At 40.9% G+C, this 18736-nt stretch overlaps 2 protein-coding genes across 3 annotated transcripts; one reads left to right on the top strand and one right to left on the bottom strand.

The window, feature by feature from the left end:
- On the top strand, positions 1495–4542 carry LOC8075447. The gene is made up of 3 exons (XM_002455706.2): positions 1495–1962; positions 2494–3786; positions 3893–4542. Exons 1-3 carry the CDS (start codon positions 1780–1782, stop codon positions 4118–4120), a joined length of 1704 nt encoding a protein of 567 aa, XP_002455751.1. The 5' UTR covers positions 1495–1779; the 3' UTR covers positions 4121–4542.
- On the bottom strand, positions 6161–15727 carry LOC8075448 (calcium permeable stress-gated cation channel 1). 2 transcript variants are annotated; one of them, XM_002457923.2, is made up of 12 exons: positions 15274–15727; positions 13092–13449; positions 12367–12513; positions 11652–11787; positions 11341–11442; positions 10914–11033; positions 10706–10786; positions 9972–10312; positions 8811–9056; positions 7530–7854; positions 7113–7346; positions 6161–6620 (listed from the first exon to the last, which is right to left on the bottom strand). In XM_002457923.2, exons 2-12 carry the CDS (start codon positions 13403–13405, stop codon positions 6360–6362), a joined length of 2307 nt encoding a protein of 768 aa, XP_002457968.1. In that variant the 5' UTR covers positions 13406–13449; positions 15274–15727; the 3' UTR covers positions 6161–6359. The 2 variants fall into 2 exon arrangements, with proteins under 2 accessions (XP_002457968.1, XP_021312066.1); XM_021456391.1 differs by lacking the exon at positions 15274–15727 and having other exon boundaries at positions 6238–6620; positions 13132–13267.

Below are 18736 nucleotides of genomic sequence, written 5' to 3' on the forward strand. Positions count from 1 at the left end.
ATATGCTATGATAATTTTTTTTACTGAGATGCTACACATGTGCGGAGGCTTAGGACGTATGCTATGATGATTTTTTTGGCTAAGATGCTACACATGTGCTGAGGCATGGGACATATGTATGATGAATTATTTTTTCATGAGATGCTACACATGATGAATTTGGGTGATTGTTTTCTACTTGGCCTATGATGCAGCTATAAGTAAACATTGAGGTGGCTGTTTTTTCTGTGTTATTGAATCATCCATTGTTTTCCCAATACTGTTTATGCTCTTATAACATGTCATTCATCATATCTATTGGAATCATCCACTCTTTAGCAACACTTGGGTCATACTTAAGGTGATGGCAAATAGTGGATGTTTCAGTAGATTTTATGGGTGCCATGTTTCTGGTTATTTTCAAAGTTGTCTATGTTGTTAGTTCTTTTAATTTGGATTCCAGCCACCAATGACTTTGTTCCAGAAGATAAGTTGAGGCTAATTTTTTCTGATTTTCTTGATCGGGGATTGTGTGCTTGTGCTATGATGATTACTTTTATTTTTAAGATACTATACACTTTGAGGTGATAGGCATGTGCTATGATGATTACTTTTACTTCTAAGATACTATACAAATTCTAAGGCAATAGATACGTGCATGTGCTTTGATTTAGGCAAAATGGCATGTGCAGTGGTGATTAGTCCTATACCATAGTGGTATCTGATTTTAAGTGCGGTATGGCCGAAGAGATCATGCCAGCTAGTGATCTAGTGTTCCCTGAACTTGAAGTTGTTTTTGTTGCTGTTGAGGAGCATGGTGTTGGGGATGTTGCTATTGAGGAACATGGTGCTGGGATGTAATTGAGTCTGTATGTATTTTCATATAACTGGGCACATGTCTTTGCCTATGATGAGACTCATACAACTGAGCGCATGCCTCTTTGCCAATGATGATTTACTTGTCTCTACGTAGGCAACCAAACATAGTTCCTGCATAACCAGTATTTAAATCCGATGTAAGTGTAGGCAACCAAACAACATCAGCTGCTGGTCTGGCTATGATGATGCAGGTAACTAAATAATAGAGTATTGTATACACTGAGCCTAGCCTCTAAGGGCACTCACTATGCAGACTTTATCATAGAGTCTAAAGTTATTTATTATCTCAAATAATATGGATTTAAAGTCGAAATAAGACTTGGAGTCTTATTTTTTCTATCTCTTTCTTCAATAAATATGTTACCACATCAGCAAAATATCATAAATAATATGTAACTGAATTGTTTTGTTTTGAACTTTGAGATAGAGTCATATAAACACGCCCTAATCTAACCGGACTCGGCCGTGAATCAGATCGCGAACCATGTCGGACTCGACCGGAAGCCCTCCCTGACCTGACTCCGTTCGGGCCGCGCCCATAAAACTGAAAGCACCCGGGCAGCGGTCAAGCCCATAGGACCGTAGACGTTTGACGCTTGTACAGCGGCTTCAGTCACTGACGGCCCAGGCCCGCTCCGCCGTGCGTCCGCAGTTACGCAGGCAGGCACACGGCGACGTCGTCCTCTCCCTCGCCGCACACAACACGCACGCACGCACGCACGCACGCCATCTCTCTCGAAGCTTCCTCTTCCGGCCGCCACCGACCCGAACCCGCCCCGGACGCGGCGACTCCCTCCCACCATATATTCCTACCCGCGCCTCCCGCCGCCGAAGGATTGCCGAGAGGATCCGGGGAGAAATCGGAACTCGTTTTAGATCGGATCGGGGGGACTCGTGGAATTGCAGGGAAAGGATTTGAGGATGGATTTCGAGCTGCGGCAGGCGCGGGAGAAGCTGGAGCGCGAGCAGAGGGAGCGGATGCAGCGCGCCAAGGCCAAGGCCGAGCGCGAGCGCCGGGCCAAGGCCGAGGCGGCGCGCCGCCGGGAAGCGCTCGAGGCGTCCCATCGCGAGCGACGACTCGACGCCGCACGCGCCCAGGAAGAGGTAACCCACCTCCACTCAATTACATGCCATCCCTGTGCGAGAAGAAACCTGTTGCTAGCGCCACGAACCCTTAGTATTCGTTTTGCCTGGAAATTTCTCTCTCCTGTTTGCTTGTATAAACTGTTTGATAGGTTGCTCCCCAATTCGATCGCGACAATCCTCTCAATTTAAGAGGAAAAGAAACATTTTGATTGATCCAGAAACTTGTTTGGGCCTCAGGGCAGCTTCCCATTATATTGGATTGTTAATTTTGGGTTCTAGCCACTTGCATAACAGTAGCGCAAACCCAACACTAGTCTTTTTTTTAGGGTTCTCGTTTACTGATTCTTTCGATTACAATCCCAATATTAGCCCTTTTAGGATTCTCGTTTGCTGTTTGTTTTGATTATTAAGCCGCTTGCACGGTTCATTTTCACCTACTTGCTGCAGATAATAAATTCCTGATATTGATTATGTTTGGACGGTTGCTGTCTTTATCTTCTTTATGCTACTCGGTGCTCATCTAATCGTCTTTTGTACTCCTGATGATAGGCTGACCAGAAAATGGAAGAGGTGATGCAGCTGGGGAAGGGAGTTTCATTCTCGCACATGTTTGAGGCACTTCGTTATGATGGCCCTGGGGATAAGATCAAGCTGCCACCATCTTCGTTTAAGGAGTTGTCTGATGAAGGAGCTCTCGATAAAGGTCCCATGTACTTCAGGTTGTCCAAAGTTAGGGACACAGTCCCAGGTACCTCTATGGAACAAGATGCCGAGGCGACCTGTTGTGGTGTTCTTGAATTCACTGCAAGGGAAGGCTCTGCTGAACTCCCGCTGCATGTTTGGAACAACCTGTTTCGGAGTGACACCCCAGAGGTCCCTCTGATTGAAGTCAAATATATCAGTTTGCCCAAAGGAACCTATGCAAAGTTGAAGCCAGAAGGAGCTGGATTTTCAGATCTTCCTAACCATAGAGCAGTCCTTGAAACAGCACTCCGCAATCACGCAACACTTTCTGAAAACGATACTGTTGTGGTGAACTATGGGCAGCTGGAATACAAGTTAAAGGTTCTTGAACTGAAGCCTGCATCAAGTGTATCTGTCCTAGAGACAGATGTTGAAGTTGACATTGAGGGATCAGATTCGGTTTTGGACAACGAAGAGGACCAACATGTGCTTGTGCCTCTTGTAATTGGAAACATAGAATCCAGTGTTGTGGAAGAAGGAAAGTTCAGGTACTACAAATTTTCAGTTGAAGAAAATGTGAGTGAGAAAGTAGCTTCTGGGCGCGCAAATATCGAGGTTAAAATAGATACCGATGCGAGCGGTGGCGACACTGATATCTATGTTTCAAGACATCCTTTAGTATTCCCAACTCAGCACCGACATGAGTGGTCTTCCCATGAAATGGGATCGAAGGTTCTTATACTCAAACCACGGGATGCTACATTGGTCACTGGTGTTTACAGTATCGGAGTTTATGGTTTCAAAGGGACTTCCAAGTACCAGCTCTCTGTAGCTATCAAGGATGTTAATAGCCAAAGGATTGGTGAATATGCTAGTGCCTCAGGAAGTGTTGATGTTGATTCAGTGCTGTGTAAGAACTGTAAGCGCCATATAGCCAGCCGGTCTGCTCCTCTTCATGAGGCATACTGCATGAGACACAATGTCGCCTGCCCGCATGATGGATGTGGAGTTGTTCTCCGGAAGGAAGAAGCAGCAGATCATGTGCACTGCAACAAGTGTGGGCGAGCTTGCCAGCAGAGAGAAATGGAGAAGCATATGAAAGTCTTCCATGAACCGTTGCAGTGCCCCTGTGGGGTGGTCCTGGAGAAGGAAGATATGGTATGTCCTCCCTTCTCTCTTCGTGGTTTAGGGGCACACTGCCTACTCAGTTTCTAAAAGGATTCTTTCTTTCATGTAGGACTAAATCCTGTTGTCTAATTTTCAGGTTCAGCACCAATCCTCGACCTGCCCCCTGCGATTGATTGTGTGCCGCTTCTGTGGTGACACAGTCCATGCTGGTGGAGAGCCTGCTGATGTTCGTGACCGGTTGCGAAACATGTCTGAGCATGAGAGTATCTGCGGATCCAGGACAGCACCATGTGACTCCTGTGGACGGTCGGTCATGCTGAAGGAGATGGACATTCATCTTATTGCTGTGCACCAGAAGAGCTGATCACCTACTTGGCACTGGGCTGATCTGAGGCTCACTGCAGGTCATTGGTCAATAGAAGCTGTGCAGTTCAACGTGTGGCAAATTCCAGCTCTGGCCTTGTTTGGACGTAGTCGGATTTACACCAATCCACATGTGTTGGGGTGGATTGAAGTGGAACTTGAACTAAATTTCACCTCCATTCACCCCAACCCAAGTGGATTGAGGTGAATCCGGTAACATCCAAACAAAGCCTCTGTTGGATTGAAAACCACACCCCTTGGGACTAGAAACTCAATGTGAATTGTCATTTGTGGTGTTCCATGGGATTAAACATACCGGTGTTGGTGTGATGTCTGTATTTTATCTCTCTGTATTATCTGTAAATCTTCTTTTACGTATCGGTATTACCTATTTGGCTATTTCCTAAACCAATTTTTTTTATAAACCGTACAACGCGATAGGTATGTCAGTTTAGGTTCTTTTGGGCCCGCGCTGTAGCAATTGTTCATTTTTTCATATAACAGAAGCAATTGTTCATTGGGTTCAGATTCAGAGTTGTTCATCGGTCATCAGTCCAGTCTCCGCCCTCATGTCAAGCGAGCAGTCTCCAGTAAATGGTCTAATTTCACCATCTTAGTCTAATTTCAAGAATTTTTTATTTTTAACCCTTAGTTCACGCGTCTCTCAACATTTGACGTCCAATTCATAGATCTTTCGAAATACAACCTGCACACGCGAATTCTTTTGATATTTTAGGATTTTGGAGGATCTCTCTCATTTTCTATTTCTAGCCTGCTCTTTTCACTGTTGAGGACACCGGAAAAAATGACGTCAAATTTGTCTTGTTCGTTTGGCTGATAAGCCATGGCACACTATTAAATGGCTGGCAAACAAACTCAAGCAAAAAGGCTTATCTGCCACGCCCGCCCACAGTCCCACACCCCGGAGTTCCACCGCCCGAGCAGCCTCCCGCGGCCACCCACTCCTGCCGCCTGCTGCTCCTCCTCGACTCCCGTCTCCCGGCCATCCCGTGTCCAGCTAGGGATGAAAACGGATCGGTGCGGGTAATACATTTCTCGTATCTTCACTAAAAAATAATAAGTTATTAGCTAATAAATAATAGCATCTAGCAATTTTTTAATTTAAAAATTAGAATATTAAACAACCACATCATAAAATAAAAGTCCTTAGCTAACAAATTTTTTAAAATCCTAAATTCTTTAGTCTTGAAAGAGAAACCTTCGAATATCCTATTTTGAACATTGGATAATCCGCATAAAATTTGCGGATAATCCATATCCACCGGATTTTACCTATTCCATATCCTACCCTGTATCCGTAGACAATCGGATTCGGATTATCCGTACGGATGTTAAAAGTTCTTCTCCATATTCTCAAAATTTAAATTCAGATCGGATCGATTCGAAGAATTATCCACACCACTTTCACCCCTATATCCAGCCCCAGCCAGCCATGGTGCGTCCAGCCCCAGCCAGACAAGATGAAGAATTTACCCATGGGCAAATAGGTAAGTTCAGTTTTCATATATTTCCTTTTAAGGCTTGTTTAGATTATTTTAGCATGGTTTGAAAAATGTGTTGAAGGTACGACCTCAAACCAAGCAAAAATAGGCTTGTTTAGTTCACCCCGAAAACCAAAAAATTTTCAAGATTCCCCGTCACATCGAATCTTACGGCACATGCATGAAGTATTAAATATAGACGAAAATAAAAACTAATTACACAGTTTGCCTGTAAATCGTGAGACGAATCTTTTGATCCTAATTAGTCTATAATTAGACAATATTTATCACAAACAATCGAAAGTGCTACATTAGCGAAATCTAAAAAAATTTCGCAACTAAACAAGGCCTATAGTTTAAATAATCCTCAATGGAATATATGAAAACTGAACCTATCTATTTCGCCTTGGGGTAAAGTCATCATGTTGTCCCCCATGGCCCCACTTAACACCATTAGTTGCTAAATATGACGAATTTGCCATATAAGGAAGGAAAGTTAGATTTCATGTCAAATAGGTAACTTTGAATCTAAAAGGGGAAAAGAAGAAATCCTAACTTCTTTTAGGTCAAGGAGTGAGTTTTCTCATGCAATTATGGCCGATCCGAACAAGAAGCAAGGGTGAAAGAACCACATGCATAAATATATTGGCCATCACTGCTTACTAGTATAAACTAGAGGCATTCAAAAGCATTATTGTATCCTTTACTCAATATACATAGGAAAAAACTGTAGACATCTTATAGCCGTTGATCATTTACAATTTCAGGAAGCGAAGGTGATTCCGACCCATTGTATTTACTGGGCACAGGGGTGTTCCGCCTGGACTGCCGCTTGGTTGCCACCAGAACTTGCTCTGTTTCTGGTTCATCAGCGATTGAGAACTTCTCATCGTCCTCATCACCTTTGAACACAGGGTGGATGTAGGCATTCATTAGGTATCCTTTGAGATCAAATCCTGGCTCTCTGGCACGTTCTAGGGTATCCTTCTTCATTGCCTCCTGGTAAGAAAATGGAAATGTGTTGGTAGTCATGTTCCATGGTGCAATTGTTGTAAAAATGTTTGAATTCATTCTGTTTTTTAATCTAATTCTAACTAGGTCACACATTCTAGCTCTCCAACCACAAAATATCTCATAAGAATTAGATGGTCATGGCACCATGATTTTTCCAATCACACGCCATAACTAAGTATGAAGAGAGAATTTGGTATCTCCTTCGACACAAGCTTTTATTTCAATGAAACAGTGATCTTCCAATGGGCATTAACTATAAAACTTTAGTTGACACCTTAATTCTCAACCAATTTGCCAAACTAACGATCTGAACCTAAATAATAAAAATCTGAGCACAAAACTCAATGTGTTTTAGAGCAACATACATCATGTTTATTTGAAGATGCACCAAGGAGTTGTTAATGTCAAAAGAAGTATGATCAGCATTCTAACATATATTCATGACTTTTAACTCCCGTATTTTAAAAGGAAACATACCTGCAATGGACATTTTACAAAAGTCGGTTCATAGCGGTTCTTGCAGTATTTGTGGAAATAAAAGGTTACGACAGGAAGAACAAGGAGCACAGGTGTTGACTGCCCAGCGCCTTTTGTGCTAAGTAATCCAAGGAGAAGAAACTGTGATACAATCAATGCTGTGATTATACGTCCATGAACACTTGGCCAAAATGCTGCTGCACTCTCGTATTCTTGATTATACACATTTATTATCTGAAACAGTGAAATCGTGTAAGTTACACATCAGGGTAAGTCAATCTGTAACCAAACACAGGCAACACACTAGTTAAAAGAACAAGAATTATGTAGCACAGCCTGATAAACCACATAATGCCAAACACAATGCTAAAAAAAAGCACATGAGAAATGTGAAGCATTTATGATATGCTTACTAACCTGGTGGCGGTATACAACGTATGCAAACCCAAAGAATATCAATACAAAAGGGAGCAAAAATGGTGTCACTGCTGCATAGACAAGACCAAGTAAGAAATATAGCTGAATTTGAGGTTCACTTGAGTCAAAACCAATACTTCCAGGGTCCATGGCCTCTTCTCTGTCTTTCTCAGTCTTGACCAAGAAAAAGTTTTTCAAGTGGAAGATCACTAGTGGCTTCAATCTTAATATTTCACCAGCTACCCCAGCCCAACCATCAACCATTGTATATGTTATAAAAAAGGTTGCCTTCATTGGAATTGCTTCACCAATTGTCCTTGGTATTCTGTAAATGAGGAAAATTAGATAATAGCAATAAATTCATACACTCAAAAGGAGAAATGAAGGGGCTCAAATATGACATGTTAATAGTAGGACCTTCAAACTAGTGCCATACCAGAAAAACAAAGGAGAATACACTGAAAATTAGCATGCCTATAAGATAATTTCAAACGAAGGGAATCAGAGTGGGGGCTAGCAGGGGCAGTGCCCCCCCCCCCCCCCCCAAGCACAGTGATTCATTTAAACACCTATATAAATATTAATATTTATAGCACAATAGCACAAAAAATATTAATTTCACCTATTTTTTGTTAAAATATGATGATTTTGGTAAGAAATAACTTTTTTTTAAAAGTTCTTCAAACATATAATTACCCCCCCCCCCCCCAAATAAAAATTGCTGGTTCCGCCACTGGTCTCCTTATACAGAAAGTAAGTATATGAACAATTTTAGGGATGAATTCTGCATCCAGATTATGTCCTTATGGTGAGCATTTAAAGTACAGGTACATCATGGAAAACTTATTAAAACCTAGGTTCTGCAATGTTGTGCAACATTCAGAGTACAGGTAGAACCAATGTACCCTGTCAGACACAGCTCCAGAAAAATACTTCCACCTATGTGCTATATCCAAAGACTACATATCAACTGCTCTAATAGTTAGTTAGCTACTTATAGTAATGGATAATGGTTGGTCACTGTTTTATATATCAATGATAAATATTTCTAGGTTAAATATAATTATCTGATAAATATTTCTAGTTTAAATATAATTATCTCAAAGCTTAAGTTAATGCATCTCTATGATCATCTCAAATTTTTTGGTCAAGCCTAATGGATAGATGATGAATTATTTGCCAACTTCTAATTATGTTAATGCATCTCCATAATGTATCAGTACACAATACAAGGATGACAATTATTAATGGCATGGCATCAAAGGATAGCCAAGGACATACTCATTTGCTGACTGATGAATATAGCTTTTTAGCTGCTCTAAAGCAGATCCTGCAATAATGCTTGCCAGAAACACATTGAAGAATATGAAGATATAATACTTGGATGCAGATCTTCTCTCCAGTGAAGATATTGACGTCAATCCTTCAACCTTAGACATAAACATTAATATGCTTGGGAGCAATATAAGGAAGATCTTCAGAGCAATTCCCGGAAGGAAACCTTGGATGAATGATTTAATAGTAGGCCTGAGGAAAAAAAAAAGATCAACTAAAAGGTTTCAGAGATAGATGAGGAACATGCCCATATAACAGTGTGAAAGAAACAATGCCAAATTGGGGGCTTAGTCAATTTGGTGCCATCATAATCAATGTGTCTTTGTTGGAGTTTCTCCTAGTCTGGTTGGTGTTTATCTGTTGCTACTGAGGAGTTACAGTTATGGGTTTTGGCTGGGGCTCGAGGTGTCACACATCTCCTCGCTTTTGTACCAGATGGCTATTAGTTTTTTGGGTTGAGGTCGGTTTTCTAATCAAGCACTGGTGAGTATGATTCTCCAAGTCAAATAATAAACAACTTCCTGCATGTTTGAGAAATAGAAAAAGCTTGCCAATTTGGTACTCGTTAACTTTCTTCCACTAATTTGTTTTGTCCCAGTTAAATCAAATAGTCAGTTAGATGACATCAATATGGAGCAATTCCTAACATAGCTGAAACCTTGAAGTTGGCTGCTGGTGAGCGTCAATGGTGGACAATGACAGGGGCTCGTGGGCTATCTCGCTTGACTGCCCCTGCCCAAGCTGTTAGTTGATTTGTTGTAGGTGCAGGGTCGCTTTTTTCTTTCTTTACCAGCGCAAATGTATCTTATGAGATAAAGATAAGGGTGTGTCGGCGTGTGCTGTACTAAGGGTTCTTTACCCTGTATTTCTTCTTAATATAATGAAGCGCATCTCTCCTGTGTTTTTGAGAAAAAAATATGCGGCAGCAGTGACCTAAACGGGATAATCATGTGGGTAGTTTCGCCTAACTTATGGTTCAAGCAAAGTGGCACAAACATATATGTCCAACATAAGGGAAATTTAAAACCAGCAATATAACTACTGCGGTAGAACTGAAAATAAGAAAAAAAAAATTGTGGAGAAGGTATGGCATGTTAGTAGACGTACTCTTCAATCAGAGGCTTCAGAAATGGAGCTGCCTTCTCGATCCCTTCAATATTTGCAAGAGACTGAACAAATGCTATTGGGATCACATAAAAGAAGTTCAGGAAGAAGAATGCCACTGCAACTATCAGCCTTCGAACTGTAAGGGAGACAAATGGAATAGACAAATTATCCCAGTACACATCGCGAGGTTCTGGGGCCCATTCAGTCAACCAAACAGTTGGATTACTGGTTTGTTGTGTCTGAGCACAAACTGCTGCACCCCAACGTGATCGGAAGGAAACAAATGCTGCTGGAACAACTGATTTGGGATCCTTTACAATTTTCTCACGCTCTTCTGCTTCCTGAATATTAGATGTGGGGTTAAATCTGATAATTTATGGTAGGTATCCTTTGTTTAAAAAGAAAAGGAAATGTAACATTGTGAAAGACAAATATATTACTGGCAGTCCTATCAAAGTTTGGTTCTATATAGCATGCAGAATACATAAGTAAAAAAAAGGCTACTTCAGTAGCACATTTTATGTCACTAAATAACCAAAAATCCACTTCCGAAAAAACATATACAGCTAACTATACTTTTCTTAATGTGTGTATGTTTGAAATATAGTGTAACTGTGTATCTGTGACAAAAGTTTAGCTATGATCCAACTATTCTATTTGTGCAATAACATAATTATAACTTAAGATGAATGTAGTTCATTAAATGACAAGCACTGAACAGTAATTTAACTCACTTCATTTTCTATCCTCTCAATTTCTGATGTGTAGTATTGAATAGCATCCACCTTCGTACCAAAACAACCAAGAAAACCAGTCTGCAGCAGAAGAGAATTCCAAAGAATTATAATGAAATTTCAAAAAGAAGGGTTCATATTTTGATTCAAATATAATGAAACCATATGAAAGGAAAGCAGCAGCAATGGTTTGTCTTTGTGGAATAACCTTAGTAGTAGGCCTTTTAGATGCATTTCTTTCAAACTTCAGCTGATAGTAGTCAAGCCAATTCTGCATATTTGCTTTCTCTTTCACCAATTTAGCAAGCTTATTTGCATTGTAAACAACCTACAAAACAAGTGCATGCGATAAATCTAACATAGCATGGCTGATTCTGTTTTACAGAAAAAGAAATTTCAAAATTACCATTCAAATATACTTGACAAGGAATCAAATAAAAATCCATCTGAATAGGAATCATATATACCAAACTTAAATGAAGCAAACAAGGATCTACCAAAAATTGTGAAACATGCATCTGTACAAACAGGAAACACCAAACCAGGAAGATGGTATGGTGGAGAATCCAGATATTCTTAGAATAAAGTAAGGATCATCACATGAATATTCATGAAATATGTTATGTAATTATTACCTGATGCGTCAGATAGTGATCAGGATGATTGACAAGAAAGAAATGTTCCACAAGCTCACTAATTGATTCATCTGGATCAGGCGGTATATTTCGCACAAGAACCTAAAAGATAATCATTGAGTAAGTGCATTCAACAAGTCATAATCAAAGCAACAAAATCCACTTGATCAGTTCAAGGGAAAAAAGAAACAAGTTCTCATCTCAAAATCTACGTGAAATGCAGTAACAGCACAAACACCAACTTCAACTCATTTAAGCATCTGGATAGCACTATGTGCTCAAGGCATAATTCAATCATAGGTTAGTCATACCGTGAACTGATCTGGTCTGCGTTTCTCTGATGAAAGAAATCGCAGTCTCATTTTTGCAACTATTCCGTACTCACGTAATAGTACATAGCAGGTCCAAAATGTGAAAACATAAGCCATTGCCAAGTGGGCTATAAACCTTCACAAAGAGAAATTGGTTAGGGCTCCTGAGCAGTCAATGTGAACTCAAAACTAAAATCCCTAATTTGAATGACCAGGTGTATTGAGTTGTAAAATTTGAAACTATTTTAGAATCTGAACCCATTTCCCTAAATCTAATGCTTGAACTTGAACTACTTTTAAGTTCAAATCTGTCTTATTTATTCTACATTATGAACTTTGGCTCCTAAGTTTTCTCTCATGTGCAATCTACCACATTTTTCCTCTCCAAAATCAGTTTCTGTCAGAGGCTGGATAGTAGATCATATTGCACAGTCACATCCATATAACTTCTTTACTTCAACTTTACAACTTTCCTGAACCTATAAATGGAAAAGGATACAGGGAAATGCCCAGCACTCCCTTCACAAGCAGTGCCTTCTATCTAAGCCAACCCCACATAATGTATTGAAAAACTCTGGTAACATGCATGACATATGCATAAATAATTAGCCTCAGTAGGCGGTAACCAACACTTCCACGAAGAATCATGGTGTCAAAACATAAGCTTCATCTAGAGCTGTAGATACATTCCAAAACAAAAAAAACAAGTGCTAACCTTTTTGATCCAACTGGTATGTTTGATATTGAGAGCTTATCAATGTTGCTGTGCTCTACCTTCGAGAATTGCAGAGTATCATTGGTCCAATTAACAGGGACAAGAACAATGAAAGCTAGAACTGAGATTGGAGCAAATATTTTAAGTCTGCAACAATTGAAACAAAGTAAATAAGTACATGTAAAGAAAAAATGAGATGGGTGTCAATCAGTGAACCAAAGGAACATAAAGTAAGACGGAACGACAAATGTTTTGATTCAACAGAAACACTTGGTGAGTAGGTAAAACGACTGATAAACCATAGACATATCAAAGTGAGTAAATTCCCTTTTTCTGATATCCTGGAGGCTACATATAATTGGCAAACTAGTGATCTAATATAGAGTAGCTGACATAACAAAATAGAGCAAAGACCTAGCACTGAATTAGCCAATGTAACTAGGAATAAAGTTGGTAGCACCAGTTCATTCTTTTGCCTACCTTTTCATGTGTCTGGAGTATAGATGGGTAATATAATAATCAGTGCACATTATAGGTTCATTGCCCATTTGTGAACGAATGCTCTATTTACAACTATGCCTAGGCCAATGGAAACCTAATTATCCATTGATGGAAACTGGTAGTGAATAATGCCCCACCTCAGGTGCAACTGGTGACAGTGAAACTGACACGACAAACAAAAGCACTAAAACATGACTACGGTACATGGTATACAAGTCACATACCCAACCAAGTAAATCCTCAGATACACAGCTGAATCCAGACCTGAATGGCTAATCAACTCATCCTCGGGCATTTTGAGAGCAGCAGGCATCCAACTTAAGAATTTCAAGTATGAACGCATGTCCAAATTGACAAATTTCCGGACAAATGTACCCCCATGACTTGGACTCTCTCTTGCGCCTTTGAGGTACCATTTTGGGAAGTAAACCCTATCATTGATTGGCTGCAGCCGAAGGAAAGCAAATGCAAGTAGGAACACTACAGCACCCAGTATGTTGATAGCTGCAGAGAGTCCTATATCTTGGATAGTAGCCATAGTTGTCCCTTAAATAGTTTGGGAGGAAATCCAATTGAATTTATCTGCATGATGTCAGGAAGAACACAATCATTAACCACTAGACAGTATGATGCCACAATAATACAATTCTAAACAAAGCAAAATGTAAGAATTGATGACCCTATCGAGTGGCAAACACCGCATGTGGTGAGTCAGCCTAAACTGTAGAAAGAGTAACACAAAATCACTCCGAAGACACAAAACAACACAGAACCATTTCTAGGTAAGCACAAGTTGAATCGAACTTTGTCTGCAATGAGTATTGAATTCTTGAGCACCGAGAGTGATGGCATAAACTACCATAGAAAAAGTTTAACGTATGTCGTTCCATACTTCCATTAGAAAACCATGCAACCTATCAGCAATGTATATGAACAGAGTCATTGTCATGCCAGATGTACGGAGCACTGAGCAAAAAATATTGACAAATCGGCACAGAAATGAGTCAGCGAAAACAGTGAATAGAAGTAAGAAGTTGGCATAACCAACCCTTGAAGCAATATTCATGATTGAGCATCACAGAAGAACAGTGAAACAGAATTCTAAGTTATCACACGACAGACCATGATTGAACTCTAGGACACGGGCGGGCGGACAGCAATTCATGAGAAACTGAAAAGAAAAGGCTTGGTAGCATGCAGCCTTACAAATGAAGCCAGTGATCCTACTGTGAGCAAACCCAAACTCCTATTCCTTTCCTATAGGCTAGCTACGAGATATACAATGGATAAGTATTAACGAACTTGGTGGTGTAAGTACATGTCAACATCAAACCCAAAAGATCCTAGCTGAGCAGCTTCCAGTGCAAAGGGATAATAGAATCAACGATTTGAATTCTCAGAGCCAAAAGAAATCGGCCGAGCATATATTCCAGCTCGGACAATGAAATAAGTTAAGTTCATACTGCTACGCAACAACAATAGTAAGTAGTAGTAGTAGTAGTAGTAGTAATAATAATAATAATGATAATAATAATAATAATAATAACGATGCTAATGCTACCAGGTTTTATGTGCGGAATTTGACGCGTGAAGGCATGACAGCTGAAAAGGGTCATAAATAAACTTTGCATAAATTCGTTCCACTAGGAAACGTCCGTGTGAAGCGTTAAGCCATCCTGGACATGTCGAGACGGGACCAAGAAAGGTTATAGCAGCAACAGCAAATCTTTAAAGGTGGCATTAGGCAGGCCAAGTTGTCGATTTTAATTAAGTTGTCAGCTCAAGAGGGAAAGGCGTTATAATAGTAATATAGTAATAAAATTAAAAAGCAATGGAAGCCGAAACCATTTGCTGCGCTGTCATTTTCTCTCTTTTTTCCCCCCTCAAAAAATCGGTACATGTACTCCCGCCGTCAAAATACAAGGGAATTTCCAGTTACCGGTAAATTACAAATAGCACATTTTCATTTTTTTTTTAGATAATAATAACACATTTTCATAATCTATTACGTATCTATGTAATGAAACTCAGTTGATACGATACATGAGCACGCTGAAAAAGAAGAAGAAAAAGGTGTGAATTTGCAGTGGAAATACATGGCTGTATGCAGTAGCAAATTCTCTAGCGCTCAGCGCTGTACTAGTAACTGGAGGCTGGTCTATTCGGAAAGACAAGCAAACTCGTGGTTCAATTGGAATGCCCGCAAAATTGTGCTCCCCATTCCAATCGGCCGGCGAGAAGAGTCGAAAGGAAATCAGCGGGCAGCCAGGAAAAAAAACGCACGGAAGCAGGGAGAAATGGAGCGGTGCGTTGAAGCAGATCTGATGACTGCAACCCGAACTGTTGGAAGCGGAGAATAGCCGAACTGTTGGGAAGAGCATGAGCATGAGACGGCACGGCACATACCTCGGTGCGGTGCGGTGACAGGAACAAGAGACACAGCAATCTTGGAGGAGCGAAGCGAAGCGAAGCCGGCCCGCGCCGGTTGTGGTCGGCCTAATTAACCGCCGGCGCGGCACGGCAGGCCGTCATCCCTCGGCGAATGCCGCCGAGCGAGCGAGCGAGCCCCCCTTCCCCTTGTGCTCGTCTTGGCGCCCTCTCCTCCAAGCCCAGCAGGCGGTCGAGCACGCACGACCGACGGTGGGAGACGCCGGTGACCCCCTGCGCTGTACTGTACTGTGCTGCACTGCACTGCTCCTAGTCGTACCCTACCCTACCCTGCTTGCGGCCGCTTTCTCCACTGGCACCGCCGGAAGAGGAAGAGTGTGGCACTGGCAGGAATTTTATCTCCTCCTCTCTCGCAGCGCAGGCGCAGGCGCAGGCGCAGGCGCAGGCGGGGGCGTCGATCAGCACTCCACTCGGGAAGGGACCCTTTCCTTTCCCTTGTGGCTGGCTCTTTGTTCCCTTGTGGTCGCTGGGGTCCGACGGGGTCGGTCGTGGGCGTGGGGCGTTCGACGGGAAGGGAGACGTTACCACCGGTTGCTGTTGCTGTGCTGTCAATGGGATGGATGGGAAACGGAAGAGGAGAGCAGTTACGACTTCCCTCTTTCTCCTTCGTCGCCCCTGCCCCCGCGGCCGCTTGCCTGTGGTAACGGGCAGATCTGCTGCGCGTTTATTGTGGTTGTGAAGCCAGAAGAAGAGTGCGTGAGACCGCAGACGTGAACCGGAAGCGTCAAGCGTCCCCCGTCTGTGCTGAGGCGAACCTGAGCGCGGGACCCACTGGATGGAGGACGAAACGTGGGGGCCCACGTGTGATCCTAACCGCTGCAATAGGGATTTGGGACGGAGTATTTTAGTTGTAGTGGAAGGAGTGTATATCTGTAGGGGTACCACGTATCGAAACATGCTTCGTCCAGGCAGCAGGCGTGGAGAGATGACGGCTCGGCTCGCCGGTTGTTGAATCAAAAATGGTATGCTTCGCTGGTCGTCTCCACCACAAATCTCGCCAGCCGGCAGACATATATGCTGCTGGAGCTGGACTGAAATAGACTGCATTCAGGCCAACACTAACTCTTTTGCTACCTTTTTTTTTCCTATTTGCGTTAATTGGTCTCGTGAATCCTCTGCACAAATGGCGCCGCGGGTTCAAGCAACATTTCATTTCATTAATTACCAGCGCATGATAATGTACACAGCCTGGCTATGTCTGTGTGTGTTGATGATGCCGTAATAAGCGCTGTGGACGGTAGAATAATAAACTAACTAAATAACTAAATAGTCCAGCCAAATACGTACTACACGGTTACCCTACTCTATATATACATACGGCTGCTTAAAATAAAAAGGTTATAAAGCTGCAGCCACCGACCTAGTATCTTTATAAATACGTACACACACATCTGTGCTGACTCCTGAACCTCGTTAAGTCAAGCGAGAGGGAAATAAGGTCTTGTTTAGATTTAAAAAGTTTTTAGATTTTGATACGGTAGTATTTTTATTTTTATTTAACAAACATTGTCTGATCATAAAATAACTAGATTTAAAAAATTTGTCTCACGATCTACAGGTAAACCGTGCAATTAGTTTTTATTTTTATCTATGTTTAATACTCTATTCATGTGTCGTAAGATTCGATGTGACAGAGAATCTTTAAAAGTTTTTAATTTTTGGATGAACTAAAAAGACCTACACAAGATAGACACGATATGCATGCCAAAAGTCAATCAGGCATGCGTGTCACGGGAGACTGATCTCATGATAATCGGCGCGTGTTTGTCGTGGTGTGCCGTGATCTGGAGCTGGAGGCAGGTGAGCCGACACGTCGGCCACGCTGAAAATACTCCAAGAAGAAGAAGACCTCGCCATCGTCTGTGTCGTACGGGCTGTCGGCAACGGCCAAGTGTCTCCCACGGACTGTGAGGTTGGCCGAACGGGACGGTCCCGGTCCGTGCTCATCTGACTCATCAAACCGGGTTCCTACCCTCCGGCTTCCACCGCGCGCGAGACGACGGGCGGCGCGGCAGCCGGCAGAGAGCCCGGAGCGCCGCTGGCCCTCCCAATCCCAAGGTCAAACAGCTGATAAACAAGAGCACGGAGCACGTACGTGTGAGGCCGCCCGAGCGGGCGGGAGCCGAGGCCGGGATCGCGCCCCGATTTTTCGGGTCCGAACGGCCGGACACGAGCCATGCGGCGAACAGTTCCAGCGCAATTTTGCCGCTAGTTCTTCCCGCGCGATGCTCTTGTACGGTGATTAAGTCCACGCGTGGCCCACTTGCATGTACGGGATTTCGTATGCTGCCCGCACTGCATCTCGGCAGCGTCCAGGTAGGAAGTCGGGTATGTTTTCTTTTCTTCTTTTTTTATTTCCTTTTTTTCTTATTCTTTTTTCTTTTTTCTTTCTGTTCTCCATTTTTATTTATATTTATTTTTTCTGTTTTATGTTAGTTTTCGTTATCTGTTTCTTTTTATTTTTTATGTTTCTTTTCTTTGCTTTCAATTTCTTTATTTTTTTCTTATTCTTCTTATTTCTTTTATTTTTATTTTCTTTTTTCTTTCTCTTTTTTTATTTTCATGCTTTATTTTTTATTTTATTTTTGTATTTTATGTCATTTTTATTATTATTTTCCATTTTTATATTTTATGTTTCTTTTTTCTTTTTTTTATATTTTTTCTTCTTTTCTTTTTTATGTTCACATGTTCTTTTATATTTTTTTGTTTCATTTCCTAATTATGTTTTTCTTTGATTCATGTTTATGTTCTTTTTTCGCGTGCAGTGATCTTTCATGTTCTGTAATGTTTTTTTAATATTCACATAGAATACATATAAAGTTCTATGATGAATTTATTAGCGATGTTTATATAATATATATGCGATGTTCTATAATATATTAAGTAATGTTCGCTTAGTATATATATGATGTTCTATAATATATATGTGATGTTCTATAATATATTTAGTGATGTTCCATGATGTATTTAGTGATGTTCACGTAATATATATGCGATGTTCTATAATGTTTTAATGACTTCTATAGTGTATTTAGTGTTGTTCACGTAATATACATACGATGTTCTATAATGTATTTAGTGATGTTCTATGGTATATCTAGTAATGTTCGCTTAGTACACATGCGTTGTTCTATAGTATATTTGAAAATGTTTGAAAAGTATACACATGATATTCTTTTAAATATTTTCTATTTCGTGTTTTTAATTTTTTTCTTATACTTTGTTCCAGATTTTATTCATTTTACTTATGTTATGTATTTTATTTATTTTTATGTATATTAAAATACAAATTTCATGAATCTAAAACTAGAGTATTATTGTTCTAAACCAAAAACATTTTTTCTCTGAACCTAGACATTGTCTCTGCTCTTTAAAAAATATTCTATCTTTATCTTTATAAAATAAATGTTTGTTAATAAAA

The sequence above is a fragment of the Sorghum bicolor genome, chromosome 3 (assembly GCF_000003195.3).
Source record: "Sorghum bicolor cultivar BTx623 chromosome 3, Sorghum_bicolor_NCBIv3, whole genome shotgun sequence".
Taxonomy (NCBI): Eukaryota; Viridiplantae; Streptophyta; class Magnoliopsida; order Poales; family Poaceae; genus Sorghum; species Sorghum bicolor.

Coding starts and splice junctions, on each gene's coding strand:
- LOC8075447 (XM_002455706.2), top strand. CDS start 1,780: ATGGATTTCGAGCTGCGGCAGGCGCGGGAGAAGCTGGAGCGCGAGCAG. Junction 1,963..2,493: donor CCGCACGCGCCCAGGAAGAG/GTAACCCACCTC, acceptor TCCTGATGATAG/GCTGACCAGAAAATGGAAGA. Junction 3,787..3,892: donor TCCTGGAGAAGGAAGATATG/GTATGTCCTCCC, acceptor TCTAATTTTCAG/GTTCAGCACCAATCCTCGAC.
- LOC8075448 (XM_002457923.2), bottom strand. CDS start 13,405: ATGGCTACTATCCAAGATATAGGACTCTCTGCAGCTATCAACATACTG. Junction 11,788..12,366: donor ATACCAGTTGGATCAAAAAG/GTTAGCACTTGT, acceptor CTCTTTGTGAAG/GTTTATAGCCCACTTGGCAA. Junction 11,443..11,651: donor GCAGACCAGATCAGTTCACG/GTATGACTAACC, acceptor ATTATCTTTTAG/GTTCTTGTGCGAAATATACC.